This window comes from Sparus aurata, chromosome 1, assembly GCF_900880675.1.
Source record: "Sparus aurata chromosome 1, fSpaAur1.1, whole genome shotgun sequence".
Classification (NCBI taxonomy): domain Eukaryota; kingdom Metazoa; phylum Chordata; class Actinopteri; order Spariformes; family Sparidae; genus Sparus; species Sparus aurata.
This window is the reverse complement of record NC_044187.1, coordinates 30622240-30649494: the sequence shown is the minus strand read 5'-3', so window position 1 is coordinate 30649494 and position 27255 is coordinate 30622240. Positions and strand designations below refer to the sequence as shown.

At 43.9% G+C, this 27255-nt stretch overlaps 1 protein-coding gene and 1 non-coding gene across 13 annotated transcripts in view; both read right to left on the bottom strand.

Moving 5' to 3' along the window:
• The window catches only part of htt (huntingtin), a 32568-nt gene extending 5441 nt beyond the window's left edge, over positions 1 to 27127 (bottom strand). For 2 of the 12 annotated variants that reach the window (XM_030431452.1, XM_030431485.1), the window contains exons 1-64: positions 26718 to 27127; positions 24645 to 24728; positions 23932 to 24064; positions 23624 to 23683; positions 23451 to 23530; positions 23165 to 23303; positions 22722 to 22863; positions 22376 to 22554; positions 22084 to 22288; positions 21712 to 21759; positions 21338 to 21415; positions 20820 to 21223; positions 18809 to 18979; positions 17820 to 17946; positions 17596 to 17711; positions 17376 to 17487; positions 16811 to 16948; positions 15337 to 15495; positions 15146 to 15243; positions 14930 to 15069; positions 14711 to 14774; positions 14517 to 14617; positions 14179 to 14325; positions 13803 to 13923; positions 13560 to 13705; positions 13195 to 13379; positions 12866 to 13086; positions 12616 to 12742; positions 12388 to 12512; positions 12164 to 12274; positions 11952 to 12029; positions 11182 to 11405; positions 10996 to 11074; positions 10686 to 10847; positions 10548 to 10603; positions 10307 to 10455; positions 9898 to 10034; positions 9681 to 9797; positions 9432 to 9554; positions 8693 to 8952; positions 8422 to 8564; positions 8053 to 8281; positions 7655 to 7796; positions 7350 to 7529; positions 6818 to 6994; positions 6478 to 6554; positions 5565 to 5700; positions 5344 to 5466; positions 5023 to 5230; positions 4687 to 4832; positions 4395 to 4572; positions 4187 to 4285; positions 3839 to 4023; positions 3635 to 3761; positions 3440 to 3543; positions 3017 to 3171; positions 2781 to 2920; positions 2612 to 2697; positions 2361 to 2491; positions 2116 to 2248; positions 1841 to 1996; positions 1551 to 1741; positions 607 to 721; positions 156 to 369 (exon numbers count right to left, since the gene is read on the bottom strand). In XM_030431452.1, coding sequence (XP_030287312.1) covers positions 156 to 369; positions 607 to 721; positions 1551 to 1741; positions 1841 to 1996; positions 2116 to 2248; positions 2361 to 2491; positions 2612 to 2697; positions 2781 to 2920; positions 3017 to 3171; positions 3440 to 3543; positions 3635 to 3761; positions 3839 to 4023; positions 4187 to 4285; positions 4395 to 4572; positions 4687 to 4832; positions 5023 to 5230; positions 5344 to 5466; positions 5565 to 5700; positions 6478 to 6554; positions 6818 to 6994; positions 7350 to 7529; positions 7655 to 7796; positions 8053 to 8281; positions 8422 to 8564; positions 8693 to 8952; positions 9432 to 9554; positions 9681 to 9797; positions 9898 to 10034; positions 10307 to 10455; positions 10548 to 10603; positions 10686 to 10847; positions 10996 to 11074; positions 11182 to 11405; positions 11952 to 12029; positions 12164 to 12274; positions 12388 to 12512; positions 12616 to 12742; positions 12866 to 13086; positions 13195 to 13379; positions 13560 to 13705; positions 13803 to 13923; positions 14179 to 14325; positions 14517 to 14617; positions 14711 to 14774; positions 14930 to 15069; positions 15146 to 15243; positions 15337 to 15495; positions 16811 to 16948; positions 17376 to 17487; positions 17596 to 17711; positions 17820 to 17946; positions 18809 to 18979; positions 20820 to 21223; positions 21338 to 21415; positions 21712 to 21759; positions 22084 to 22288; positions 22376 to 22554; positions 22722 to 22863; positions 23165 to 23303; positions 23451 to 23530; positions 23624 to 23683; positions 23932 to 24064; positions 24645 to 24728; positions 26718 to 26815 — 9019 coding nt within the window. In that variant the 5' untranslated portion in view covers positions 26816 to 27127. The remainder of the gene's footprint in view (positions 1 to 155; positions 370 to 606; positions 722 to 1550; positions 1742 to 1840; positions 1997 to 2115; positions 2249 to 2360; positions 2492 to 2611; positions 2698 to 2780; positions 2921 to 3016; positions 3172 to 3439; positions 3544 to 3634; positions 3762 to 3838; positions 4024 to 4186; positions 4286 to 4394; positions 4573 to 4686; positions 4833 to 5022; positions 5231 to 5343; positions 5467 to 5564; positions 5701 to 6477; positions 6555 to 6817; positions 6995 to 7349; positions 7530 to 7654; positions 7797 to 8052; positions 8282 to 8421; positions 8565 to 8692; positions 8953 to 9431; positions 9555 to 9680; positions 9798 to 9897; positions 10035 to 10306; positions 10456 to 10547; positions 10604 to 10685; positions 10848 to 10995; positions 11075 to 11181; positions 11406 to 11951; positions 12030 to 12163; positions 12275 to 12387; positions 12513 to 12615; positions 12743 to 12865; positions 13087 to 13194; positions 13380 to 13559; positions 13706 to 13802; positions 13924 to 14178; positions 14326 to 14516; positions 14618 to 14710; positions 14775 to 14929; positions 15070 to 15145; positions 15244 to 15336; positions 15496 to 16810; positions 16949 to 17375; positions 17488 to 17595; positions 17712 to 17819; positions 17947 to 18808; positions 18980 to 20819; positions 21224 to 21337; positions 21416 to 21711; positions 21760 to 22083; positions 22289 to 22375; positions 22555 to 22721; positions 22864 to 23164; positions 23304 to 23450; positions 23531 to 23623; positions 23684 to 23931; positions 24065 to 24644; positions 24729 to 26717) is intronic. The other 10 variants (XM_030431461.1, XM_030431493.1, XM_030431510.1 and 7 more) reach the window with 8 other exon arrangements.
• Positions 11757 to 11886, bottom strand: LOC115593366 (small Cajal body-specific RNA 14). Its single transcript, XR_003986299.1, has one exon.
• Positions 27128 to 27255: the final 128 nt, after the last annotated feature.

Genomic DNA, 27255 nt, shown 5'->3' with positions numbered 1-27255 from the left:
TCACTCAATCCCATGATGAGTTTGCAGAGAGAAAGTCAAACAGCACTAATGAAAGAAGCAGTCCTAATACAGTCCATGCTAATGATTTAGCCAGAATGCATCATTACATTTGTAGTGGATTTTAAGTGCAACAGTCTTTTTAGTGCCTATCTTACCAGTATACATGCAGGTGAGCATGAGGCCGAGGGCAGCCATGGCTCTGTGTGGCGACGGCATGTTGACTCTGTCCACGCTGAGTTTGACCAGCGCTTCTCCGTCCACACGGGACAACTGCTCCGACAGCAGGAGACGCTCCAGACCGCGCAGCACGCAGTGATAGATGACGGAGGGAGTGGAGTCCTCGCTGGCAGACACCATCACACCGCACAACTGACAGACGGGGACAGGGGCATAAATTATGCCAGGATGCATTATAGATGAGATGAATAGCTAAGACCAACACACCAACTCTTTGAATACATGAAGTTAAAAAAAGAAAATCACTAAGTGCTGATTCAATAAAATTTAAATTTGTTACTTAAAAACATAATTTCACAGCGTTTTCTGTTTTTAGATCAGAATCAGTCATGTATTGGAATGTTTTATTTCTACACTCAGACTGTTTACCTGTATAATTCCGGCCATAAACTCAGCGCCTACATCCAGAGGGTAGTTCTCCATCATGTAGAAGGCCACCGCGCACATTACCAACACATGCTGCTGGTTATGCAGGTTAACACAGCTGCAGGATACAAAGACAGGAGACATACACAGTAAGTGGAACTAAATCAACATTGAAATAAAAACAGAAAGGCCAGCACGCATTTGTTAAAATGTAAAGGGCAGCACCTAGTGGCCAAGTCTTGCACTGCACACTTGAAACCCAACACACTACAACACTGCTCTCACACCACAAGACATTTTGACCCCAACTTGACATTTTAATGTGATCCCTGATTTATTATACTGATTAACAAGATTTTTCACTTAGGGGAAGGATGTGTCACCATTGCACAAACAACTGATATTGACATCATGTATTTATCTTGTAATACTGCGACAATTTAATCCCCAACATGTGGTTTACAGTATGTATTAAAAGAGGGCATAAACCTAGCACAGAATGGATTTATCTGAGCCATCAAGGGTAAATTAAGAAATTTGAATGCAGTCAATCTACAGGAATATCAATAACATGAAGCTCATTTAATAACTCCCGTTTCATTATTATAATGCTGTGTGTCCAGTGCCTCCCACACTTTCTCCTCATTGGATACTCCTTTTCTTGTCTAAGCCTGTCATTTCCAAGGGGCCATAACTACAATTGATCCACTTTTGGCAAAAGAGAAACATCAAAAACATGTTTGAGAACAGTGTTAGCATTTTAGTAAGCCTGTGATGAGGTGTAAAACAGCGCTAAACTGTTTTAACTGGAGGGCCTTAAGGGCAAGAGGACAGATTGCTGATTGTTTGTTGCTGACTTAGGGGTTTTAGCCCTCATCAGCTCATTAAATGTTGAAATAAGGTCAATGTGTTTGTTTTGGAGAAAAGAGAATCCAAAAGATACTCACTGAGCGATAGCCCTGAGGTTGGACAGCAGGTACTCAGAGACAGTGGGGATGAGCTGTTTGGCTGTGTCATCCAGCAGGTCACACTCCAACACATAAAGCACTCCATGCAGAGCCCCCATTCGGCTAGGCAGATGGGTACTGCGTAGGGTTGTCTCCAACAGACGGCACACAGGCTCCGCTATCGCCTTATCCTAGAGATAAACAGAGTTTTCATAAACTGTAGAACATCAGAGATTTGTAATACACCACTACATCCAATTACATTGTTCCACCCTCACAGCCATGCTCACCATGCCCAGGACAGCAGCAGCCTTGCAAATGGCAGGCACCAGGTACTGATTGAGGATCTCATCCTCTGGCGGATGGAGCTTCTGCAGTTCCATCAGGGTGGAGAACATCATGTCAAACTGGTTCCTCTCTGTGAACAGATCCGACACTGCCAGCAGCTACAGAGAAGAAGAGGAGGACGACAGTGGAGAGGTTAAGGAAAACTAGATTCCTGTTTTCAAGAACTTCCGATTTATTCTGTAATCCTTTAAAAGCGAGTATGTGCAACGCAGCTCACCGATCGGACCACTTCACTGATGAGGATGGTTGGGGTCCTCCTGTTACTCGGGGAGCCAGGGATGAGCCACTGGCTGTAAAGCTCCAGGAGAAACTGGGAACAGGAGTGAATGTCAACACCTGCACGATGCTTCCTGAAAAAGACACAAAGACAGTGTTTGTATTAAAACAAGAATGCACAACATGACCTGTGTTGAGACTGAAGAAATGTGTGAGAGCACATAACTGCATTTTTTTGTGGCTGACCTAGAGTTGATGGGGGATATCGGTGGGGACGTGGGGGCTGGAGTATCTGCTTCATCCTCTTCATCCTCACCCCACTCTTCCTCTCTCAGTGGGGTGATGTTGTTTCCTAGCCACACTGAGTGGATGGACACCTGACGAAAGAAATGCATTTGAGTGTGTGCGCTACTGAAAATCTTAACATTCAGAATTCAAAACACAGATTCCTCAAGTGTCATGTTATCCGCCTCATCCTCCTTCCATGCTTCCCTCACCTGCCCCAGTTTGTAGTCCATGTTGCCCATCTCCCTCTCTGTGTTGATCTGAAGCAGCAGCTTCTCATGGCTGATTAGGGTGCCTGCTGAAACAAATGAAACGAGAAATGAGAGTGGAAGTGCAGTCATTGGAGAGACAGAGACAATTTCTGAATGCTGATTGTGTTACCAGCTGAGGCTGCAGACAGCGACGGCACAGGGTCCCAGGCGTGGTACGGATGGTGTGTATGAACATTGTCTCTCTTTGAAACAAGAGCCTGAATCTCTCTCTCCACTTCTCCCCTGATCACTGCCAGTTTCCTTCCGAACCTGGGAACACACAGACCAAAATAAATAATCCAAATATCATTGCATGCTTATTTTGGACAGTACTACAGTGGGAAAGGAAAATGGCTGCATAGCTACCGTGTTTCCAGGGCTTTGAGGCTCTTGTTGCGGGGCTGCTGTTCCAGACAGCTGACTGCAGGGTTGCCAGCAGTGGGCAGGGTCATGGCACTCAGCACCAGGCTGGTGATGGCCTGCACTGCTAACACATTCAACTGGGTCCGCTCCAAGTCCTCCTATAGATGAAAGGACACATTGAGGAAGATGAGACAGACAGACTGGGAACAGAGGGCTGTAGAACTGTTTCCCACAGTTAATTCCTATGTGGCTCTGCATCTGCATTTCTCTCTGAACAGACAGAAATTCTTGCACATCTCTCTCTGACGTAAACAACTGTGTGAGTGTTTATACAGGCCTGTATGAATGACCAGTTCTGTAGTCGAATCAGCACTTAACTAGCAGTACGTTAACAGATGTGAACAAAAGTGTATATAGTGCATATACCTCTTGCTGCGTCTCCTCTTCCTGGTCCATAGTGATGGGTTGGGTGACCAGCACCCCCAGCAGAGTGGCCCAGGTCTCCTCAAACTGTGTCCTGCTGCTCCAGCCTAAACAAAACAAAAACAATCAGATGACAGATAAGAGGATGATCCAATGAATCAGAATGAGATAAAGGGAAAGCCCATGTCTTGACTGTACCCAGTGTGTTGATGCGGTAGAGGAACTCTCTAAAGACATCCTTTTCCTGCAGGAAGTCCACAGGAATCTCAGGCAGCGTTGTGCCGTACTCTCCTCCTGGCTGAGGGGACCAGCCCAGTTTCCAAACCTACACACACATAATTTTAATAGATCAATATATTCATCTATGAAAAACTCGATGCTTAATATGTTTTACACACTGACCAGTGGAGGTACTCTGGTGTAGCTGTTGACCAGTGGCAGTCGAGACAGACTGATAACGATGTTGCGCAAGGTTGGTGTGAGGAAAGCGGGGAATGCACTGTTTCTATGGTGACCCAGGGCGAGGACACTCTGCAGGCCTTCCACCAGCTCTGCCATGATCTCACATGCTTGCCACTCGAACATGTCTGCAACACAGAAGGAATTCCATCATATATCCCCTAATGCTTTCCATCAGAGATCTATTCATGAGAAAGCCACCATTGGACATCAAATAGGGAGATTTAACACCAAAATAACACAAAATACATAAAAGCATCCAGCCGTTTTACTGAAACTTTGAGCACTCACGGTCGGCATGCGAGTCCACTTGGTCTCCTTCAGCGTCTCTCTCTGCCTTCGTCTTTTTCTTCTCTGGATGCAGAAGCTGGTCACCAGGACTCACAGCCACTTGGAAGACAAAGGTTTGACCAGTGTTAAAATGACACTCAAACGTTCAGTCCAAAAGGCACTAGTGTCATGTGACCATACTAAATCATGGTCCTTGTGACCTCCTCACCTGCAACAATGATGAGACGTAGGCAGCAGATGAGGGAGCAGGTGTGTGTGATGTACTCATGCGTGGACAGTTTGTTCCAGACGCAGGGCTGCTGCAGGGAAAGACATAGGCAGGACAGCGCCCACTGCAGGTCCACACTCAGGGGCAAGCGGTCCTGAAGGAGACACCACACGACCACCTGGGCCAAGAAAGACATACAAGGGTGAAAGATGAATGTGAAGAAAAATCCCTTATACAAGATTCAATTTTGAAAGTGTTTTTAAAATGCGTGCAAAGTGTGTTTTTTTTTTACCTCAGCGGCAGTGCAGGTGAAAGTAGTGATGAGGTGCTCCTTGTCAGAGGGGATGTGTAGTGAGGAAGGCAGCTGGCTCACAATCAGCAGGTACTGAGACAGAGCTCTACAGAGCGACAAAACCCTGGGGTAGAAACTTGGCTCACCTGAAAAAACAGACAGCCAACACATAAATACTGCAGAGGGAGAACAATTCTCCTGCATTAACCTCCTCAAAGTTAAAGCTTTATAGAATAAGTCAAGCTCAAAGTCACTTCAAGTTGTACAACAGGTCAAAATTTGAGACTCAGATAGTGCAAGACATCACAAAACTGACTCCTGTATTTCATGACTCACCATATACGTCAGCAATTTGGTCCCAGTAGGGCTGTCGCTGGGAGGGCGGCAAGAAGGACTGGTGTGGGACAGGAAGTGACCCAGTGACCCCTGCCAGCTGCTCTAAGGTCACCTGTAAGGCCGTCTCCAACAGGAGTGACCCCTGACCCCGTGCCAACCGCTGCACCCCCATACTCAGGCATGGACACAGCAGACTTAGGTTGAAGTCCTACAGAAGAAACATAAAAGGTTCAGATGCAATATGCTGTATGTTTTAATTGATCCATGTTTGAGAATGTTTATCTCTGAGGTCTGATGTGTGAGCACTGCAGCCTGTGTCACCTTGCAGCTCATGATGTTCAAGAGGTCAGCGGGAGGTAGTTTGGTAAGGAGTTCTGTTGTCTCCAACAGGGAAACATCTCCACGAAGACAACACTGAGACTTCACCAGGGCCACGTACCACTCCTATGAACAAAATGTAATTATGTACATATTAAATGTGTCCTTAATTTGCAGGATCAAAACAGATGTGTAATACCAGACTAATTCTATAATCCCCCCACCTTATCTGCCATGACAAGTTCAGGGGCAGGTGGTGGATCTCCATCCAAGGGATGTGATGTCACAGGAGGTGTGGGGCTGCTGGTGTCAGCAACAGTGGCTCTGAACCTGTCCAGCAGGGAGTAGAACCTCTGATGCCTGTAATGACAAACGGAAAGATACCAAACATTTATTGAATGTGACAACCACCTGTCCTGCTAATGGATACTTCAACCCTTGCAGAGATGGCCCCCTGATAACACAGGACAACAAATTATCTTAGTCCAGAGATACCACATTTGTAAACAATCCATATGTAAACATGAAGGACTAATTACATGGGAGTAGATTATGCATCATTTTGGCAGTCAGTTAAATCCTGCATGTACTTTGTTGGCAATGTCTTGTTTTCTTGTAATATAAGTTCAGTTTAAATTTGTCTTTGGCATCTTGTTTTTTGCTTTGTTAAGTATTGTTGGTTTCGATCCAATTATGATACCTGAATTTGGATATATGCCAATACTACGTAATCCAATATAAGTGTTTCATACAATGAATTGTACAGCTTATTAAAACAGGGATTATTCTAAATCATAAGTTTTTCTTGACTTTTCAAAACAAAATGTAGTCAAAGTGACTGAATTGTTATTATTGAAATAATAGTGCACTAGCAATTTGGTAATTAAATCAAAATTTAGGTAATAAACTAGTGCAAACAAATGAGCAAAATCACAATCCACACAAGTAGAACAAACAAGGTCAAATTTGGAATTGGCTCCAAAATCTGCCACATTGTCACTGATTCGTGATCTTTTGAGTCACAGACTGATATCAGTATCAGGTGCATCCCTAGTTACTACTTTACAATCACAAGTACAATGTCTAACAGAATGCCAAAACATTTACTGAAGTTTGCTGCAATGCAGAGAGTGTTACCTCTGAGCAAGGCCACTGGTCTGGAGGTATTCCTGGATCCTGTCCAGCTCCTCCACAGGCAGCTGAGCTACACTGTTCTGCAGGGTGGAGGGACAAAACACATGATCAACTTGAGGGAAATCACAAGTAAGCTTCATGAAAAGGACAACAGGTTCACAACTTCCTGTTTTGTTTGTTTTTGTACCCTTGTGTCTTACAATTGTCACAAACATTGATTTTGTTGCCCTGTGTGAAAGGGATAAGAGTTTCAAAGAAAAAGACAACCTTAGCTTACGAATATGTATCAAGGATATTCATACGTCTTGTAAAAGCAGATTATCTGTATGAATCTAAGCTATACCTGCAGGGTCTCTGCCAACAGCATCTCCACCCTGCGACATGCTAGTGTGTCCACCATGCGAGCCAGTACCCTGAAGGGTGTACTGAGCAGCTTGTCTACATACAACATCAGCAGGGAGCCGGACTGACTCAGGTGGATGCCTTCCAAACACTGCAGAGTCTTCTTCAGCATGGTAGGCTGCAAAGGACGACAAGATTCAGTTAGTAAGTTAGAAAAGTCATGACAGAGTGAGAGGAGGACGTGAAGAGGATGGGCATTGAAAGGGGAAGAGAGGGAAAAAAAAGGAAAAAGTTGAAATCACATCGGTTACAACAAACTAGGCCCAAATAAGACAAGTCTATATTACTCTGATTACTAAAAAAAAAACTTTTTTTAAACATTACAGAATAGAAAAGCAGAACATTAACACATGGTAGAGTAGGAGGAAGTTATTATGTCAAGCACTTTGGTCTATATTGGTTCTTTTTAAATGTACTTTGTGTTTCCATCACCCCTCATTGCTCATTTTATTCATAAACAGGTGTAATCTCACAGTAGTGAGGTTGTCACAGCGGGACTGGATGGCCTGGATGAAGAGACCGCTGGCGGCTGAGTTACGGTGCACAGCGCTGATGAAATCCTGCACTGGAGGCTCGTGGGAAAGGTTGATGAGGTCACGCACATGGTTGACAATCAGCCAGGTCAGATGCTCCGAGTCATGGAGGTTCTGGCACTGTGGACATGAGAAAAATATAAAATTACATCCATAATTTCTTAATCATTACCCATTTTTGATCAATTCCAACAGTGTTAAAATATTAACTATTTGGCATTGTACAACATGCTTCAGAGTCTCACCACATAATCACAGAAGAGGATGAGGGCTCCCCTGCGGACAATCTCTCTGTTGACCATGGCTAACCGAGCCTCAGGCTTGTCTTCTTCTCCTTCCCCTGAGGAGTGAGGGCTCAGCAGCTTTGTGCAGGAGAGGCTTTGTCTCCTGAGAGAGGGATGGAGAAAAGGTTGATTTTCAACCATTGTTGCTCTACAGACTGATTGTACAAATGATTCATCTTTCAAATGAAGAAAAAAAGAAAAATTGCACATTTTGTTGTATACAATTTCAATAAAAAGTTCTTCGAGTGGAATGACGTCAGATAAAGGACATCGTTCTGATTTGCCCCCCACAACGGACACAAGTTCGTTGTGTAAATCTACACAAACGAACTTGACATTCTTAGACTATCTATTCTTACCTGGGTGTCTGGTGCACCTCAGTCCACCAGGAGTAGTTGGTGTAATTAATAATGAGGAGGACCTGGCACCACAGCAGCACCAGAGAGGGGTGGGTGGTGATCAGGCACTGCACCATGCTGTTCAGACCCTCTAAGGGGTAAAACAGGCCAGATTCTGTTCCAGTCTGTCCACCTCCACTCTCACCCTTCAGTAGACGGCTGGCTGCGGCTGTGATCCTACGAAACATTCCTGAAACAGAAAGGAAAACCAAAAGCTAAAAATGCAACTGGTAAAGTGTATTGAAAGAATTTCAGCCTAAAGCTTATGCACTGCACACTAGTTCTTTCAACTTTGAGAAACAAATGACTATTGTAACAATTTAAGCTCACCACTTTTGAAGACATGTATGAGACACATGAGCAGTGTGCCCAGCTGCTGACAGTAAAAGGTGTGCTGCTGCTCTGTAATGTCCACCTTAACCTGCCTGGTGGAAATGTCATCCAGCAATACTCCTACTAGCTGGAGGAGGAACCTTGAACAAGGCGAAATGTACCGTTATTGAGAAGGAAAAAGCAAATCTATTCATCCATCCATCCCCAAGTGGCAACATTGCTCAACCCTTTTATCAATCGCATTCTAAAATCGATGCGCTTCACTAACCTGGCAAAGGTTTCCTCAGGCAGGGCTTTTTGTGCCTCACCATTAGGCTCCTGGTTACCGAGCATGTCAGCAGTGGGCGGGTCATTTGAGGAGGGGCTCTGCTGATGTAGGCGGCGGATTGTGTGGCAGGAGAGAAGATGCGGGGAAAGGGAGAGTTCATGGACCCGAGACAGGACAATATCCTCAGTGGACTGGGAGACGAGTACCCTGAGCACCGCCAGGATACCGGACACCCACAGCTGGACTGTAGCTACTGATGCCTGAAGAAGAAGCACAAGTTTGATGTCAAGTCAAGAAATCTATATATTGCAATCACTTGTCAAAAATAGGCGCTAACGTGCAGCAGCAAAGCAAGTCAAAAATCTGTCCAGGATCTTTTAGGTTCTCTGAAGGCTTCAACAAGTCAAATTTATAAAACCTTTATGGATACAATTTAAGACTCGTCTTAACTTTTCTGTTTTTTTTTTAAATGAGGAGACACCACATTTGCACACACACACAAAACTAGCTGGTTGTGCTTCAGTAGATCTGCGGTTATAAGTTTCTTTTTATACAGTTTTTCCCCCCCCAAAACATTTAAAAAGCCCAAAGTTAACAGAACCTCACAACCTATAATGTTCACTTTATAACCCAATCCATTATAGACCAGTCACATTTTTTTTTAGGTCTCTTAAGACTGTAAGGACCTACAGAAACCCTGATCTTTGCACATGTTGAGATATCAGATGAGATGTCTCACCATGGTGACCGGGGTGGTGAACATGCTCTTGAGCAGCATGTCGACAGGTCGAAGAGAGGAGGGAGCCACAGTCTCAAACAGAGTGTTCAACACTCCCAAAGCCTCTGGAGAGTCCAGGTGCATCTATGAGGACACAACATAAAAGTGTGTGTAGTTTGTCAGTGTGTGACATGTTTGATCTTACTTAACATTGCAGTGATTTGAATTTTCAGCTAATTACAAACAATACACCTGCATGCATTTTCCTACCTGCTGCTTGGCAATCATGGGAAGAATGACATCAGCAATCTGTCTGGACAATCTCTTCCACTTGTCCTCATTCTCTTTGTGACACTGCTGCAGTACAAGGATGAACATCTCCAACACCTGCAGCACACATGTAGAAGCAAATGTCAGGCAGAAAACAGACCGACTGGAATACTTTTACATTTGCATGTTGTGACTTTTTGAATCCATTGATGACTACCTGATGGTATTGCACAAGTCTGAGCAGCATGGAAACAACCACTTCTTTCTGTGTGTCCAGTTCTTTGCCTGCATCTGCTTTGTTTGAGCCTCTCAACACAAACAGGTCATGAACTATTGGCTGCAGGGCTGGGATGGCTGCAGAGGAAGGAGGAGAGTCAAATATAATTACTTCAGACTCAATTTCAATCTCCAGAATTACCAGAAGCAGAAGAACAGACATGGATATAATCAGTGTCCCCTCCCAAAGACAAACACTAGGAAACAAGCATGCTGGGTCCTACAGCTACGGTAAGGATGAGCTTTTGAAGTCATGCGTTAGGTTGAAGGAAAATTCCTGAATTTAACGGAGAGAAAACTTAAGTGAAACATGTACAAGTGGTAGTGTGTATTGCTCGTGCTCCTCTCACCATGTGTGACGGCCTTCCTTCCGCTCGCCATTATGCCGTCACACAGCTGGATGATCTTGGGAATGCTGATTATCTGCTTGGAGTGGTAACGCTCATAAGACAACAGCACCAGGAAGAAGAATATGTTGGGAATGATGGCCTCCGAATCTCTGTGGAAGTACACAGGCCGATCACTTATGTAGCCAACACAAGTTATGCACTACAGAAAGGCCTGAGACGTAACATGTTGAAGAAAACTTACCTGAACTGTCCTACTTCAATGTACTCAAACTGTTTCAGGACAAATCCAATGAACACCTGAAACACAATATATTTTTTGATTGAGCCAAATTTCAGAAGATAGGCTCAGCAAAAGCTTGTACGTAAAGTTTTGTTTTACTTGATCTGAGTCCAGTAGGCAGTAGTTGACTCTGAGCTGCACAAGCTGGGCGAGCAGGTCCAGGACTTGTCTCTGCAGTGCCACAGAGGTGCTGGTGGTGTACTGCTTTAAAGCTTTGATCACCAGCGGCTCAAACAGACGAATGTGGTTGTGGATGGCATTCTGGAGAAGCAAAGATGAGACCACTGCTTTTAGTACAGCAGCACCTCATTCAAGCAAATAAACTAAAATCTAAGTCTATGAAAAACAGTACATTTCTCAAACAACAATTTTTTTAACTCAAGAAAGCAGCAGAGTAATTGAAGCCAACCTTGTCTCCCCTGTTGCGTGTTGCATTTGCAATGTTGGACCTCAGCTGGTTCGAAGCTTTTTGCATTACATCAAACCATCTAGATGTGGAAAGTGAAGACAGGTTATGTAATGTTACAGGTTTATTTCTGTGTACAATGTTCATCCACAGAAATGTCAGTGTCTACCTGCTGTGGCTACAACTCACCCAGAAGTGTCCTGCTCCTGTTCAGCCTGCACCATGTTACGCAGACTAGCATCGGCGAGAGCCTGAGTGAAGTGAGTGTACGGTGCCATGAAGCAGTAGTGGTAGAGGCCGGGTCGCAGGCTGGATGAGCCGAGACGGAGTGCCTTGCCCTGGGAACGGCTAGGTCCGCTCAGGACACCCTCGTACTGGGAGGCCAGGTTGGTACCAAACAGGGTCTTCAACAGCTACAGAAAGAAGAAGTCTTCAGTCACTAAAGTTAGGAGTCCATGTTTGTTTACATTTACAGTATTTTTGAATAGTCTGCAAAGAGTCAAGGTGTCTTGTAGGATATTTTGCATTTCCAGGATGCTAATGTTAGTCTTTTAGAAAAACTAAATGCCGCCAATTTGTTTCCAGGAGGCATTTCCGTATTAAATGAATTCAGTGCAGATCATATTCACCGTTACGCAATGCAGAGGATGGCATCATCCTTTGTTTTGCGGTGCTGATTCTATCCAGCTTCTATTACAGTTTGAGAATCTGGCACATGCAAGATTCTATAATACAGCTAGCCTATTTCTGACGGTGTGTATAAAGATGTATGGGACCATCGCACAGGGAGCCCGATGCCTTTACAGGCCCTGTCGGCAGGAACCAGTCTCGCTCTGTGTGGAGTCGCACCTGTTGCAGCACACTGCTCAGTGCTGGAACCATTAAGACTGCCACACACACACAAAAATAAATCCGACAAAAGTTATATATAATGAGACACACAAACACAGGTTACTGACCTGTTGTACACAAACAGTAGCCATGGTTGGTTCTCTGGAGAAGCAGGACTTCAGGTAGCCCAAGATTTCCTCCACACACTGTCAAAAAAATAAAATCATTTATTCTATCGACTAACTAACAATGTAAAGAATGGTTATACAGTGATTTATATGAACGTGACAAAACGCAATTTGTGTCGAGCCAGGAAAATTATCAAGAACCTAGTCTTTACCTTGCTAATGTCATGTAGTGTGGCCAGCTCCAGGAGCTGAGACAGAACATCTAAAGTTGAACGCAGGAAACCTCCAAACTTCTCCTGGCTACTGTGGAGGTCCAATGTCACCTAGGAGATCAACACAATTAATAACCCCAACCACTGCCAACTATCATTTAGGCTTATAAAACTTTCACTCAAGTTTCGACAGGAAGTTGTTTGAACTATATGGATGTTCTGACCTTGTAGTTGGCATGCGTAGCTTTGAGGACATCGTAGAGCTTGAGGTAGGGTGGCAGGTGGTAGAAGCTGCCAAGGGTGGTCGATTTGTTTATGGCTGTTGACCCTGTGCTGTCTGCTGGTCTGCCTGCTCCCAAAAAGAAGTCTGATCTCATTAGATATCCTCAGAGAGATGATATACACACACACTGTACATACCTGTGCTAAAGCATGGTCAGTTTTGTACACACCTGTGTTGACCTCATTGCCTTTCTTTGGGCTCATAGGGGCAACACTGGGCTCAGCAGCGTCCTTCTCCTTGCCTTTTCTCCGGATAGGACTGAGGGAGGGGGTGTTGCTCAGGGAGGGGAGGGTGGCCTAAATTGTAAGGAACAAGTACAAAAAGTGAACTTAGCCAAAATTTTACTGTCACTCATTTTTTAATTGTAATAACAAATTATGAGCTGACCAAACTAAACACCACAAAGACTGAATAGTGACCTTAACCGCTGGCCCAGGGGGTGTATCATCTAGCACATGGGCACAGATGTTGAGGACCTTCAGTAGGTGAGAGAAGAGCTGCTCCACCATGGCCACTAAAGTGCGCTCTGACAGTCCTGCCCAGGGTTCCTCCATTTTATTTGTGCTTCCACTGGTGTTCGCGTTGCTGCTGCCTTCTTCCTCTCCGGCCCAGGGGTTCCGCATACATTTAGGAGCCACAGCTGGGAACAAGATTAAGAAACTGGTTACTGAATAATCGTTTGAGTGAATGGTTGGAATGTTGGAAAATGAACAGCATGCTGAGGTAACATTTATATAATTTTACCCACCACTAAGCAGATTGCCGGAAAGCAAAAGTGCATCCTGGTGTGCAGAGAGGTCCAGTGGAAACCAGGCGGAAGAGAGTAAGGAGAGGACCATGTTGGCCATTCCCACTGTCAGAGTCCTCCGCTCAGTTTCTGGTGCAGATGAGGAAGTGGTCGAAGAGGCTGCAGTGCTGCTGGGCTGTGACATACTGCAGAACAGAGGGAAAAGGACAGAAGATGATGAAGGTTGTGTGTCTGAAGATAAAGAATTTAAATGAAGAGCGAGAACACTTGATGTCTAGCATGAAATTCTGTGGCAGATTATGCACCTAGGATGACATCAAGTGTCCAGGTAAAGGATTAATTCACAAAAGACATAGTACACACACCTGAGAGTCCTGCCCCTGCTGCGGTTGAGACTCGAGCGGGAAGAAAAGTTGCTGCTTGAGCTAATGTAGCCACAGTGCCAGCCTGTGCTCCAAGTGCAAACTGGAAAATTTAAAGCCAGGAGGCACAAAGCCTCACAGCAGCCAAACTGCAGAGAAAAAGAAAAGCATTTAAAGCACATTTTTAAAAAATGTAATTAAAAAAAACTTAATACGCTAAAGAGTTATGCAGGTCTGATAGCTCACAGTCAGGGCTCTGGAGGTAGAGGAGGTGAAAGCATGGGAGACGGCAGTAACGACTCGGGACAAATTATTCTCCAATGTGACATCAGCCACAGTGTTGGACAAGTTGAAGCCTCTGTACGTCCTGGCAGACAGAAAAGAATAAAACTGATTTTGTAAGGAGCTTGAACTTTAAAATAAAAAAGTAGTTTTGATCAGATGGAAAAGAAATCTTGGTAGCAAGGCTAAGACAGCCAGCACCAGAGCTCTGATACAGAAGTCTGTACAATACAACATACGGTAGGTAGGTGAGAGTTGAGCATTGATCTTCAGTACTATTTCTTAGCAAAAGAATGCAACAGAGCAAATGGGATGCAACATCAAAAGAGTGTGTCTGTACCTTGTGATTGTGCTGACTGTGAACTGGGAGGGGGGCTGTGTCTCATGCATCAGCAGCTGCAAGTACACTGAGCTCTGGTCCCGGGCAATAGCCACTACTGGGTCCACTTGACCCTGGTCACAGTCAAAGAACAACCTTGAAACCAGCCTGTGAGAGAGGTATGGGGAGAGGTTAGAATTCCATGAGAGGGGAGATATTAGAGAGTAGACAGTAGTGAATGAAAATACAGTTTTAATACATTTCACTGAAATCGAATCAGTGTGCCTTTCTACCATAAAGTTAAGTATATACACAAGATGTGACAATGGCAACAGTGTATGGGAGAAGAGAAGGTGTACCTGCTGACTGCAGAGGCTGCCACATGCCGGACTCTGGGGTCATCATCTCCCAACAGCTGGATGACCACATCATTCAGGACTCGTTCCTGCAGCCGCAGTCGCTAGGTAGATGATTTTGAAAGATTTAGAGCCAACAGTCTCAGCAACTCCAGTTGAGAACAAAGACTGACATTGCCACAGCATGGAGAACTTACCCCAGTGTAGTGATGATCCCCTTTGTGCAAAGCCTCCGTTTTCCTCTCCAGAAAATTAACTAACCTACGAGTAGAAAAGAGTGAATCTCTTTATTTGCAATCACAGGTAATTCATCAAGTTAAGTTGCATTTATGTCTACAGCTGCACCTAGATAAAAAAAAATTGAAATAAAAATTGCTCCAGTAAAAAGAAGCCAAAAAAGTGAAAAGGGATCCTACCGGAAGTCCATCTCAGCCAGGGTCTCCAAGAGCTCAGTACGGACAAGCCAATAGGAGGAGTCCCTTAGAGCAAGCAGGTCTATCATCAACTGCAGGCCAAGCTCACTCAGGGTGCTGCTGCAAACTGTCATGATGCAGTGCTGAAACACACATAAAGTCAGACTCAAACCCACATGGAGCGCGGATTACTGATACGCTCCTACAAATCCATCTTACCCTCACTGCAGAGCAGGCCATCTTGCAGGTGACGGAGGATTCATCTTTCAGAGTTTTACGGAGCAAAGGCACCAAGTCCACCAGGGACAGAGGATTACCTGCAGAGCAGCAGGACAGACAGATTAGACAACCACTAAATACTATCAAAGCTTTCTACAAGTCAGCACTGGGACAAGCAACTGTACACCAACCTGTTGCACTCTGCACACTGGCCAGCCAGGTGTGTATGTTGTAACGTGTTTTAGTGAGTGCTGCCTGTATGATGGCTCCACAGAGGATGGCTGTGGCCCCTCTAATCTGGGGGTCCCCATGCTCAATGAGGCCCAGAATGTCACTGATATACTGCTGCTCTGCATGGGGACAAACAAAGACAGGAGGTTAGAAGTTGTCAAGTAATGCATTTTGGAACTGACTGATAATTCATCTGCAACACTTGTCAAAAGTATTCTGACACAACAGTATTGAAAGTACAGGTGAAGAAATTCTTGATGGCCGGATTCCGTTTAGCCAATTCAGTTTCAGTGTTATGGTATAGTTGATGCTGGATCACTGTCCAGCATCAACTATACCTGTCTGGTACTGGCTTATTGGGAATCTTGAATAGAACACAGCCCTCGTTAATGTTGTTAGTAACACCTGTGCCTTTCCTACCACAACAAACTGAGTTACAAACTGCTGCTGTGGAAAAAGGCTTAATGTTCTTATTTGAAACAAGTGAAGCTGCACCCAAATTAATTAATGTTGACGACCACAGATAGACAAAAACATTCACAATGAGCATAAGTGTTATTAAAGTCATTTTTACCTGCAATGATTCCCGGGCACAAAACTTTAAAATACTGCTACTACTGTGTAGTACTTTTCTGATGCTGGAGAGATGATCCATTACTCAACAGCTACAGTCTGTCAGCCCTCAGGCTTTTACTTTCAGTATTATCATCTATAATGTCATATCATGACAACTTGACAATACAATGATTCACATTTAAATGTAAGTCACCATGTGATATCTCACAGATCCTTTGTATACCCACACAGGTGTTTTCACTTATTCCCTAATTGGGCCATTTCTCAGGATAACCATCTCCCTCTCCTCTTAGTTTACTGATGATCCAGTCAACTGATGTCCAATGAATCTCATTATGGCTCCGACCACCTTTAACCTGAGCAGAAGTTTAATAAGCACACCAAGCACCTGTGTAGGCATGAAGGGTTGATGGTTTATCCCCTTTGAAACTGTTTTTGTTGCTTCAGAACAGTGTTTTTAAAACCTGGTCCTGGTGGCCCCCTGCCCTGCATGTTTTCAATGTTTCCCTGCCCCTACACACCTGATTCAAATGAAAGGGTCGTTATCAGGCCTAAGCAAAGCTTGATGACAAGCTTATCATTTGAATCAGGTGTGTTGGAGTGCTGTTCTATTACGCTTCTTATACAACCAACTCAACTCAGTGGCATGAAGTGAGTGATGATTATTGCAATATTAGTTTTTTTAATTAGCCCGTACTTAAGATAAGCCCTTTTTAAGTACTGACCTCTTTACGCATCATCTAAATAGGATTGTGTTTTATCTTAAATTATTGTAAAAACTTGTAAATCCAATGACAAGAATTGGGAGGTCCGAGGTAAGCTGGTATGGAATGACCCCCATTTCTTTCATGTCCCTACCTTCTACTGGAATGCCGTCCAGCGGTTCCAGGTAGAGGGAATTAAAGAAAGCTTCAGGATGCAGCGCTGCTGCCGCCCCGACACAGCTGACCGCCAGAGCCTTCACACTCACTCGCACCTCTTTGTCAGGGATCAGACCTGGATAAAAAAATTGCACATGAAAGATTGATATACTCACACATTGATGTCAGCTACAACAAGCAAGACACCAGATAAAGAATCAAAAATATAGGTTATGTGTCTAAATCTTGAAAAAAAAAAAAAAAGTAACAAGATAATGATAACAAAGAACAAGGTTTTTGTTCATTGTAGTGTCAGTAAATTAATAACCATGGAGTTACCCTTACTGAACTTTGAGTTAATTTATCTACAACTTCTTTATAGACATTTCTTGCATGGATCAAACCAACCAATAAACATCTGTAACTTTTGAAATATGGAAAATTGGCATCTCAGGCACTGGTCTTGTGTTTAGTTAAGACTACATCATCCTATCTGTAGGCAGGTAGGAAAACATGTTTTTAACCAGATCTTTGGTATATTGTGATCATTTGGTAACACTCACCATGCTTTTGTCCTGTCAGCAGGAAGGACGCAGCAAGAAGCCGTACACAGTGCACCAGCGGCTCTGCCCCCTGGTCTGTGTAGTGTCCAATTGGACCCTTTATCCGTGATGGCTAAAAAGCAGGCAGTTGATTTAGACACAGAAACATGCTATATGTTGCTCCCTTTAGCTTCAGGTCCAAAATACCAGCATGGCCGTGTTGGCATGCAAGTGTCTTTACCTTGTTATCAGGTTCGGGTTCAGCAGGTTCGTCCTTTGGTATGAAGCGGTCCACACTGCTGTCTGAACCCTGCCGGTTGTGACCTCGGCCTTCGAAGAGATGAGGCTTGCTCAGAGCTGCACACAGAAACAATGAGCTTGTTCAAAGTTTTGCATCAATACACAGAGCACATTCTCCAGTCCAAACCAGTGTTTTTCTATGCTTGCGTGTGTGCACAAACATACCCAGTGCTGACTGCAGGAATGGTTCTGGGGGTTCTTCTTGGGAGGGAGGTGCTGCTCCTTCATCTTCCTCATCCTGTAGTGTTCCGATCTGCATACCAGAGTACTGGCTCTCACTGCCATCCAGCACCTTATGCACAGAAACGCGGAGCAAACATCTCAAGAGGGGAACAAAACGGACTGTGCAGAAACACAAACAATCTGCATGCAAAGAATACCTGAAGAGTCCCCACTTATTCATTTTTGAGTTGGATTTGCTGGATTGAGGACAAACAGTGAGCATAACAACCACGACTAAAACTGCAAGTCAAACAAACATTCCCCTTTGAGCTCTACCCATCTTGCATGCTTGGGTCTACGCAATTCACAGCAAATCAACTACACACATACACAAGAAAAAGCACAGGCTTGAGAACTCAACAACTGTGGATGCCATGATCCACCTGGGGAAGAGCAAGCTTTTGATCCAAATCACTCAACTTTGAAGTCATTTTTTCACTGGTTATCCATATTAGATACACACAACATTTTGTAAAGAACTAGTTTCCTCCCAACAGAACTATTAAACAAAGAAACAAATAATGATTTCTCCAGGTTTGGCCCCAGCTGGAACAAAAGCCTGTCAAATTCCCTTTTCAAAAGGTAGACGGAACCACATCTGAAGGTACAGATCTCCTTCATGCTTCTACTTTGAACTCTTCACTTCAAGCCATCAACAAGGGGTGTTGGGGTTGCTTGTTGTTACAAAGGTCTTTCAAAAACATCTTATTTTTGAGGGAATCACTGGAAAAGGGGAAAAGGGGAAAAGGGGAAGGAGCATCATGTACTTTCAATGACAACAAGAGGGGGAAAGTAGCAAAAAGCAGGGCAAATTCTGTGCATTCTGGGTTGTGACGAACAAGCGAACGAAAGGAGAAAGAATGAGGAAAGCCAAACGTTTCCAGACGAGCAAGCCCCTCCCCCGATCTGTTCAAAGTCTCCAATTGGCTGACCTTTTCACTAGTGCTAGAGGAGGAGGTGGCATAGAAAGAGGAAGAAGAGGAGAAAGAGAAAGAAGAGGACGAAGAAGAAGCGGTGTAGTCGCTGTCTGTTGCATCAGGACCCTCAGTGGGAGTTGGCGAGGGTGGGGGGAGCTCAATCACCCGCGGCAATGGAGTGTGCGACTGTGATGAAGTGAGGAGAAGGATGAAGGAGAGGGGGCGAGACCATAGAGGTAGAACTATTAGAATGGACGGACTCAAACCAAAAGGTCTCTGGAGTTGGGCAGGATAACATGAGCTGCCTCCCAAAAACCAAAATGATTCAACAACGTGTGTGATATCACATCTGAATTTCAATGAGCAAATAGTACACTATGTATGCACCACGCCATCAACGAATTTCCATATGTTAAGTCTTGTAGATTCCTAGTCATAATTGTGTCTATACACTTTATAATCATTAAGGCTTTTGTGTTTGCAGACTGGAAGATTGTTTTGAGCAGCTGTAGAGATAAGGTACTACCTCCCAGACCAACCAAGGTCACATTCTGTTCCTCCAGCATCCAAACCTTCATAGGAGAGACACACTGGCGCCACCATAGACCAAACTCCATATTCTCCCATTAAATGCAACATGACTTAGGTAAGCACATTTCCACAGAGTATTCCGTAGCAGGTCAGACAGTCACAGACCGGGAAGTGTGATTCAGAACTGGCATTATTGCATTGTGTTACCACATGTACTGTTGAGCTATGCTCTCCTCGATCAAACTTGACTATATCCTGAATCACCTTTCTCACCTGGGCTTATCAGATTAACTGACTTTCATCAACACATGCAAGATGTGAAAACTGGTCGTATCAGTACTTTTTACTCCATTAATTACTGTCTGAATTAATATATTGAATAGCAAACATCAATTGCCACAAGTTACCAAATCTTTTGGATCACACCGTACACTGGGCCTGTAGTGAACAGCCATATCAAGAAGGGCAAACTTTCTCTGTGAATGTTTATGCTTGCATATAATATTCATCGATGTACAAGTTCTGATAGGAGTACCATATTTTTTATTTCATATTATACCCAAAAAGGACTGTCAATCTTTTTTTAAATCACTGTACTGTCATAAAATGTTGATTTTCATATTGTACAACATAAGTTTAAGTTAATGGCTGTCTATCAATTAGGAGAGAAAGATGAAAGCATTATAATATGATTTGGGAAATGGTTTATGGCATGCTTGTTGAAAAACTCTACACCACATTGTCCTCTCAGAAGTCATGACCAAGTTACTCAAGATAACCCACAGACCTCATTGTGAGCACTTTCATGTAGGAGCTATTTTCTTTCTGCCGCACTACACCCGCCAACTGTATCCATGCGCAGATATGGTTAGCTACCTGACAAAGTTAACAAAGCTACCTAACGAAACAGCTCAGCCAAGTAGAACACATTCATGCAACTTCCCACGCTGACACAAGCACGAGCCTCTCATTCATGAGTGGATGCACTTCCATCTGCATGGTGATTTCGATGGTGGGTGTAGTTCAGAAGAAATACAATAGTTCCTATGAAACTGCTAAAAACAAGGTCTGCTGGTTATCTTGAGTATCTGGGTCATAAAAGAGACGTTGCTGTTGAGTTTTTCCAAGTGTGTTTGTCATGCAGTTTTGAGCACCACATAGCAAATGCCATCTAGTTCCATTATATCCCAGAGAAGGCAGACATCTCTGCGACCGATATATCCAAAAGACAACACTCACCAAAGTAAGTATTTTGGATTTTGAGGGGACCTGTCCCTTTCAAAGTGTAGCATCATTCACAAACCAAGAATTATGCCATTAGGGACGTTAGGGTTCATAGTTAATTAAAGCATTACGTAGTAATTAAGTCTTTCAGTGTCTAGGGAGGCACACTGTTCTCTATATTTCACACCAACACACATACACATAGTAAAGTACTGTATGTTCAAGCTCTCCAACCAAATTAAACTTCACTCTCATGCCCACACACACTGACCAGTTCTGCTACGTCCGAAGGGGTGACAGCTGAGTCTGGTCCCTCCGTGGTTGTCTGGGAGGAGTCACTCGGTGGAAACGATCGATCATTAGTGCTGAGCAGAGTCCCGCCTTCTCCTAAGGGCCCTCCCTCCGGTGTGGCGTTCTCAGGCGTGGTGTAGTCAGCCGTTTCTGGAGTAATGTTGGCCCCTCCACTGGAGCTCCGACTCAGCATTTCCTCCTCGTTGTCGTTGGGTGACTCAGGAGTGTCTGATGCAGATGTCCCGCCTCCACCACCGCCCTGTTCTGAGGAGGCGCTGAGGTCCACAGAGTCGCCGGGTTGCAGGGTGTGCTGGGAGGAACGGGGCTGCTCGGTGATGATATCCACCTGGGCCGCAGTGGAGCCATCCGCACCAACCACAGACGCTGATGAAAAGCAGACTCTTTTTTACTGCTGAATCAGGTTTTCGCCATGTAGTTTTAAGTATCATTGCAAATCTGCCACACATTACAATCTGCCTTCTGGTGAGTGCATCTCACCTGTGAAAGCACCAGTAGTGACATCTGTCCTTTCAGCATCATCCTCTAAACCATCTTCCTCCCCAGAAAGCATTTTACCTGGAAACAACAGTTTCTTGTCAACAACCATCAGCACCAACACTAACTCAAGAGGGGGAGAGAGACTTAAACCTGGGTGGTGCAAATTCAACTCTAACTGAGTGCATAAAAGACAACAGGCTCTTTTCTTTAATATGTATATTAAATACTAAATACTGTCCATTCTTAATGATATATTATACATTTAGAAGATAATCAATCACCAAGAGTGACTCAGTCAGAGGTAAATTTGCCCAAACCCTGACAACATCAGTAAGAGGGTAGAGGTGAGCAGAGGAGATAAATAGACAAGTCACCTCTCTGTTTCCTGAGAAGGAGTGGACTGCAGGAAGACCCTCCCCCCGCTGCAAATGGCAGGAAAAAGGAAGTAGAAACAGGAGGTGAGGCGGAGGAAAGCCGCAAAAGCTCAGAAAGACTCGTAGGAAACAACAATAATTTAAACACAGAGAATGAGTTAGCAAGCAAAGAAAAAGGCCACAAACACAGACCAAAGCAGAAACTAGAGCAGAGCAACCACAATTTGGTCGACTAATAACCTGGCAAAGTCGGTCAGTAAGGGTTAATGAGTTAAAAAGCTGCCTGAAGTACATAGACTGGCATCCTAAGTGCCAAGTGAATATTTACAGCACTTTAGAGCTCACATTTGATGGTGCAAAAGGGATGTTTACCAATGAGCTCGAGGATGCTACTGGAGCGTGCACGGCTCTCAGTGTCCTGGCGAAATACGGCGGCGTGTTGAATGCTGCCGGCAGTGATGAGCATGTGCAGGAGCTCCGGAGGGGGAGTCCTGAACATCTGCTGCAGGAGCTCCAGAGCTGCTGTGACCACATTGTGATCCCAATGCTGAGTGTAGTGTAGGGTCAGCTCATACACCTTCAGACACACACATAAGAACTATTTAGCGCAAGATCTTAAATTATCCTACAAAACACCCATGAAAAATCACGTTCTTCTCTCCACCTGTAGCAGTTGCTCAGGTGTTGGCTGTACATCAGCCTCCTTCCTCATGACTCCAAAGCTTCCTTTGAGGCTGGTGGTGTTGACTTGCTGCTGCAGCAGAGGCATCAGGTAGCGGAGGGTTAATAGCACCCCCAGAATTAGGTGGCTGGGGTGCTCCTCATCCACTGGAACAAGCAGACCTAAAGGAAGTATAGATGTCAGGGTGTGCGTTTCTTTGTTCAGGGTGCTGGAGCAAAAGGCAGTTCGATATCAAACTAGCATTTTAACCATTACGTTTAATGCTAGTTAAAAAATAAGAAGGTAAGAAGGTGCACATCCAGTATGTGTGGGTCTTTGTGTGTCCTACCCAGCAGCACATTAAGGAGCCAGGTGTAGAAGTAGCTGGTGCGTCTTGAGTGTTGGCAAACGCTGACCGCTGAGCTGGCTGCTGTCCGTCTGATGGTGGGAGAGCTGGACTTCAGGTTGGCCACAAATGACTTCAGTAGCACCTGGGACCAAAACAGTTGGACTAAGATGAAAGCAAACTCATACAAGTGGTGTCCTGTGCAGATTACTGACAGTGCTGAAAAGGAGCAGGCTTCGATAATGACATGCTTATGGAACCAAGACAGGAAATACAAACTTTCAGCTTGTTTTATTAATGACTTCCAGGTAAACTAACTCAAACTTAGGAGAAGAAACACCAGGTTCCCCAAGACAAAAGAGCAAACCAACTATTTGAATACAAAAATGATCTGAGCCCAATTTAACATACTCAACAATTTCAATGCTCCTGCCCTGTATTGATACCTTAATCTCGCCGTCGTTGGCAAAGTGTCCCAAAGCGGCCATGATTTTGGGCATTGCAGCAGCCAGCGTCTCCTGTACGGTCTCCTCCTGTCGCTTGGTTATTCTGGCGAGGCATGGTAACAGGTTGACCAGGTAAGGTCTTGACCACAAGAGGTGGAGGGAGATATAAGAATGGAAACAGAACAAATAAGTGCAATGCAATGTTAAGAAGCAGCCATATGTGGATAACTTTAACTGCTTCTTCAGTTTACAGTGCACCAGAATTTCCGGGCTTTAGTTTGTATACCTGCATTTCTGTGGTCTGATGAGGTGGGCAAGCTCAGCAAACCGCCACAAAGCTGCCCTCAGACTCCGAGAGGCACCGTTCTACAGAGACACACACACACACACATATTAACATCACCATTTCTACTAACATAAGACACCATCAATACAGAACTGTACTGTATATGTAATTACCTTTTTAATTTCTTTGTATAGCTCCAGCTGAAGTCTGGGCAGGTTGGAGTCCATCAGCGCCTGAAAATAATACAAATGATACAAATTTACTTATAATCTTGGATTTTTTTTGGTGATAACACGTCTTGCCACATCAAGCAAACCCTCTATGCTATGCTCCATCTATGCTCATTACTCTGTAAATGTACCATATGCTCATTGTGTACCAACTGACAATTAACTAATGATCAACTCTTTGGCCCATCATTTAACCCAAAAAAAAGGACAACATGAATAGCCTGGCTGGACGAATACAGGGTCCTACTCACTTTGATGATTTTGTTCAGGCACTCGTCCGCTACCATCCGGACATCTGATTCGCTGTCGTCACTGCAGAGCAGGAACATCTCCATGGCGATGCCAAGCAGTTTCTGAAACTCTGGAGATGTTCTATTCCCAGGACCATAGAGAAGAAAATGAGGCAAATGTCATTACACACATAAATATCTAACCAACTTATCTTTATTATTATTCTTATCATTATTATTATTATTATTGTTTGGAAATATTCTAAATCACATTATTCTGAATTGTTTGGACATGAAACACTGAAGGGAACATGCCCATAAAACTGACATTTTTCTATTAGGCTGTATTACACGCTTTCCACAGGCTATCCTGAAATCCTGCATTTGCCTCTCGCTCTCTCACGCACACACAATCACACACACACAGAGATTAGTCCTGGAGTGGCTACGCAGATTTAATGAAATTGTATGAGACTTTATGGATTTATAATAGCTAGTCGTGGAACAGAATAAATATACCAGATGAGGCTATTCTAGCAAAATATGCACAATTCAAATCATAAACTATTAAAATAAGGCATCTGTTCTGTTCAGCATAGGCAATACCAAAATTAATAACTAATCAGAATTGGGAATATTGTATGCCTTCTCAATGCAACCCACATCAAACTTTATTAACCACTGGTCATTTTATCATACACTTTAGTAAATGTGAAGTTACCAGCAAGGCCTACCTTAGAGACTGAGCCACAATGTTTTCACATATTGTCAGGCAGTGGGTGACCCTGTCCTTCTTTGTAGTAGCCTGTTCCTTTTTCCTGTGAAAGAAGAAAGATGATGATTAAAAGAGGGGACAGATGGCAAGAAGCAGCACAATTAAAAGGAAAGAGATGGCGAGACAATTGTGTTCAGAGACTGAGGTAGCACCTCAGTTGAATTCAACTGCCTGATTTCATTCTATCGCTAAACAGGAATCTTAATTACGTTAAATCTCTTAATAGCCAAACAACACAATGGATGGAAGACTTAACATTAGTGCGACCACATAAAACACTGCAACACTGGTCACACTGTAGATATCACTGAAAGACTAAAAGAAGAAAGAGAGCCTCATGGGGACATGAAAAGATTGACAGTGGAGACTTTAAGACCAGATACATTTTCTTGATCAAAAGGGGAAAAAAGTCCATTTCAAGTGTCATGGCACTTCTATGGAGACTCACGTCGATATCTCTGCATCTTTATGAATTACCTCAGGGGGACTGCATAAATATTCCATAATTTACTCCATCAGTGATTACATTTGCAAAACATATGTAATCACCATTATGCCACCATAACAAGCTGAGGATGTAGAGTTGAAAGATCAATACTTGTTATGTAGCTTACTCAAACTATGTCGTTTTTGCAAATAAGTAGCAATGTTCTCTATGGCTACATACTTCTTGTCTTACTTACTTTCTTGCTACATAAATCTTGTGACCTCCTTGTATGAACCTTCTTAACACTACCAACATTATGAAAGCATAACAGCACAACCTTTTAACATGGCACACTCCTCAGAAATAAAATCATCCCGTGTTCATAACACGATGCATGCCCGTTAGGATTTTATCCAACTTTCACATGACTTTCTGTAGATACCAAGCGTGATAACTCTATCAGAGCAAAGCAGGTGTAGTTTTTGGAGCCAGGCACCTCAGCTGCTTTCCAAGAGCATTCTGGGAGAGAGCTGGCTTTCCCCTAAGCTACTTTAAGTCCTTGTTGGCTCACCAAATTTGAACATAGAGTTTCAACTTCTACTCTTTCAAAGGTTTCAGTGGTTTCATAGACCAGAAGTTGATACTCATTCGATACAATAAAAACATCAAAACATTAAAACGATTAATGACATTTCATTTTTAACATAAGAGTACCCTGCATTACAATATAAAGACCTTAGAAGTTGGTTATACTGTATGTTAATCAGAAGAAAACAATCCATTACAGAGTATAATGCTGACAACAGGTGAAAACAGACATTTCTGGGGACTTTGAAACATCTGAACACCATAATAACTTTAGAACTTGACTGATATTTTTTCAAATGATTGACCGGGCAGAATAATACATTTGAAAAGAGGGCACTGTCATGGGTGAGGGTGTTTCTTTAGTACAAAGCTTGGTTCCTTGAGCGGGGGCACATGAAAACGAGGCTTGTATGTAGAGCCCCAGTCGTAACAGCACCTCTTGCTCTATTGATCAGGATAGGGTGCGAAGGACAGGTGTAAATTACGTCATTCCAGGAGGCTACTACATTAATGCACCTGGTCATCAGCAAAAGGAGTTATGTCTACTTGTCTGTGCAAATAACTACATATTGTTATGCTTAATGGTGACCTGGCTTTCCACTAAGAGTTGCTCTTTCAAGATCATCTTTCTTTTTCTCTCTGAACCCCTTAATTGATCCCTGACCCTTTTAGCAGGTGCGTGGGCTTCAATTTGCGGTTGCCTTGAACGTCAGCCATCCTTCAGCTTGACTGCCCCTAAAAAATATTCCTGGCTGACACTCAAATGTGGATGATGTCAGGCGAACAAACATCGCCGAGCATTAGTGCAATGTCGTAATAAATGTATAATAACGGAGAAGTTTAAATATCGTAGCTTAGACCCTCGTAGCTCGCATGTTAGCGTTACTAGCTTCAAGCCAGCTATTAAACCTTGGTCACCTTAACGGGCACAAACGTTAGCTGGCTAGCTTAGCTACCTGTTTAGCTCAGCGGCTGTTAGCCTGCCATGCAATCTACGTTAGACAGATATCTACTCACTGCCTCTGGACAAGCTCCTCGGCGGTCGGTGGTCCCTGTTGCTGCTGGAATGACTTCAGAGACTCAAAGGCCTTCATCAGTTTCTCCATGGTGGCCATTTTAGCAATCAACAGTAAGCAAGCTAGCTTTGCTAGCTAATATTTACTATAGGAGCTAACTAGCTAACACAGTGGGGACAAGTTAGCGCACGGAGAGAGCAAGCGGTGCGTAGTGCGACGAGAGTGCTAACACTGCTCGCGACAACTACCACCGGCTCTCCGCCTTCTTTTCGTGCAAGATATCTCCTAGTCTTTCACAATGCTATTCCTAAATGAAGAAATTGTCTGTTGATAATAAGCCATCTTTGATGCAGCGTTGCGTTCCCCCGACAAATCAAACCAGGAAGTGGCATATGTGAGCGCTTGACAGAAAGGGCAGGGGTGCAAAGTCAGTGGCCAATCAGATGGCGGGTTCATGTTGAGTGACACGTGAAAGATCCAATGAGTGGCTGCGGCTTTTTTTCTTTTGTTGTTGTTGTTGCTGTCACGGGACCTCTGAA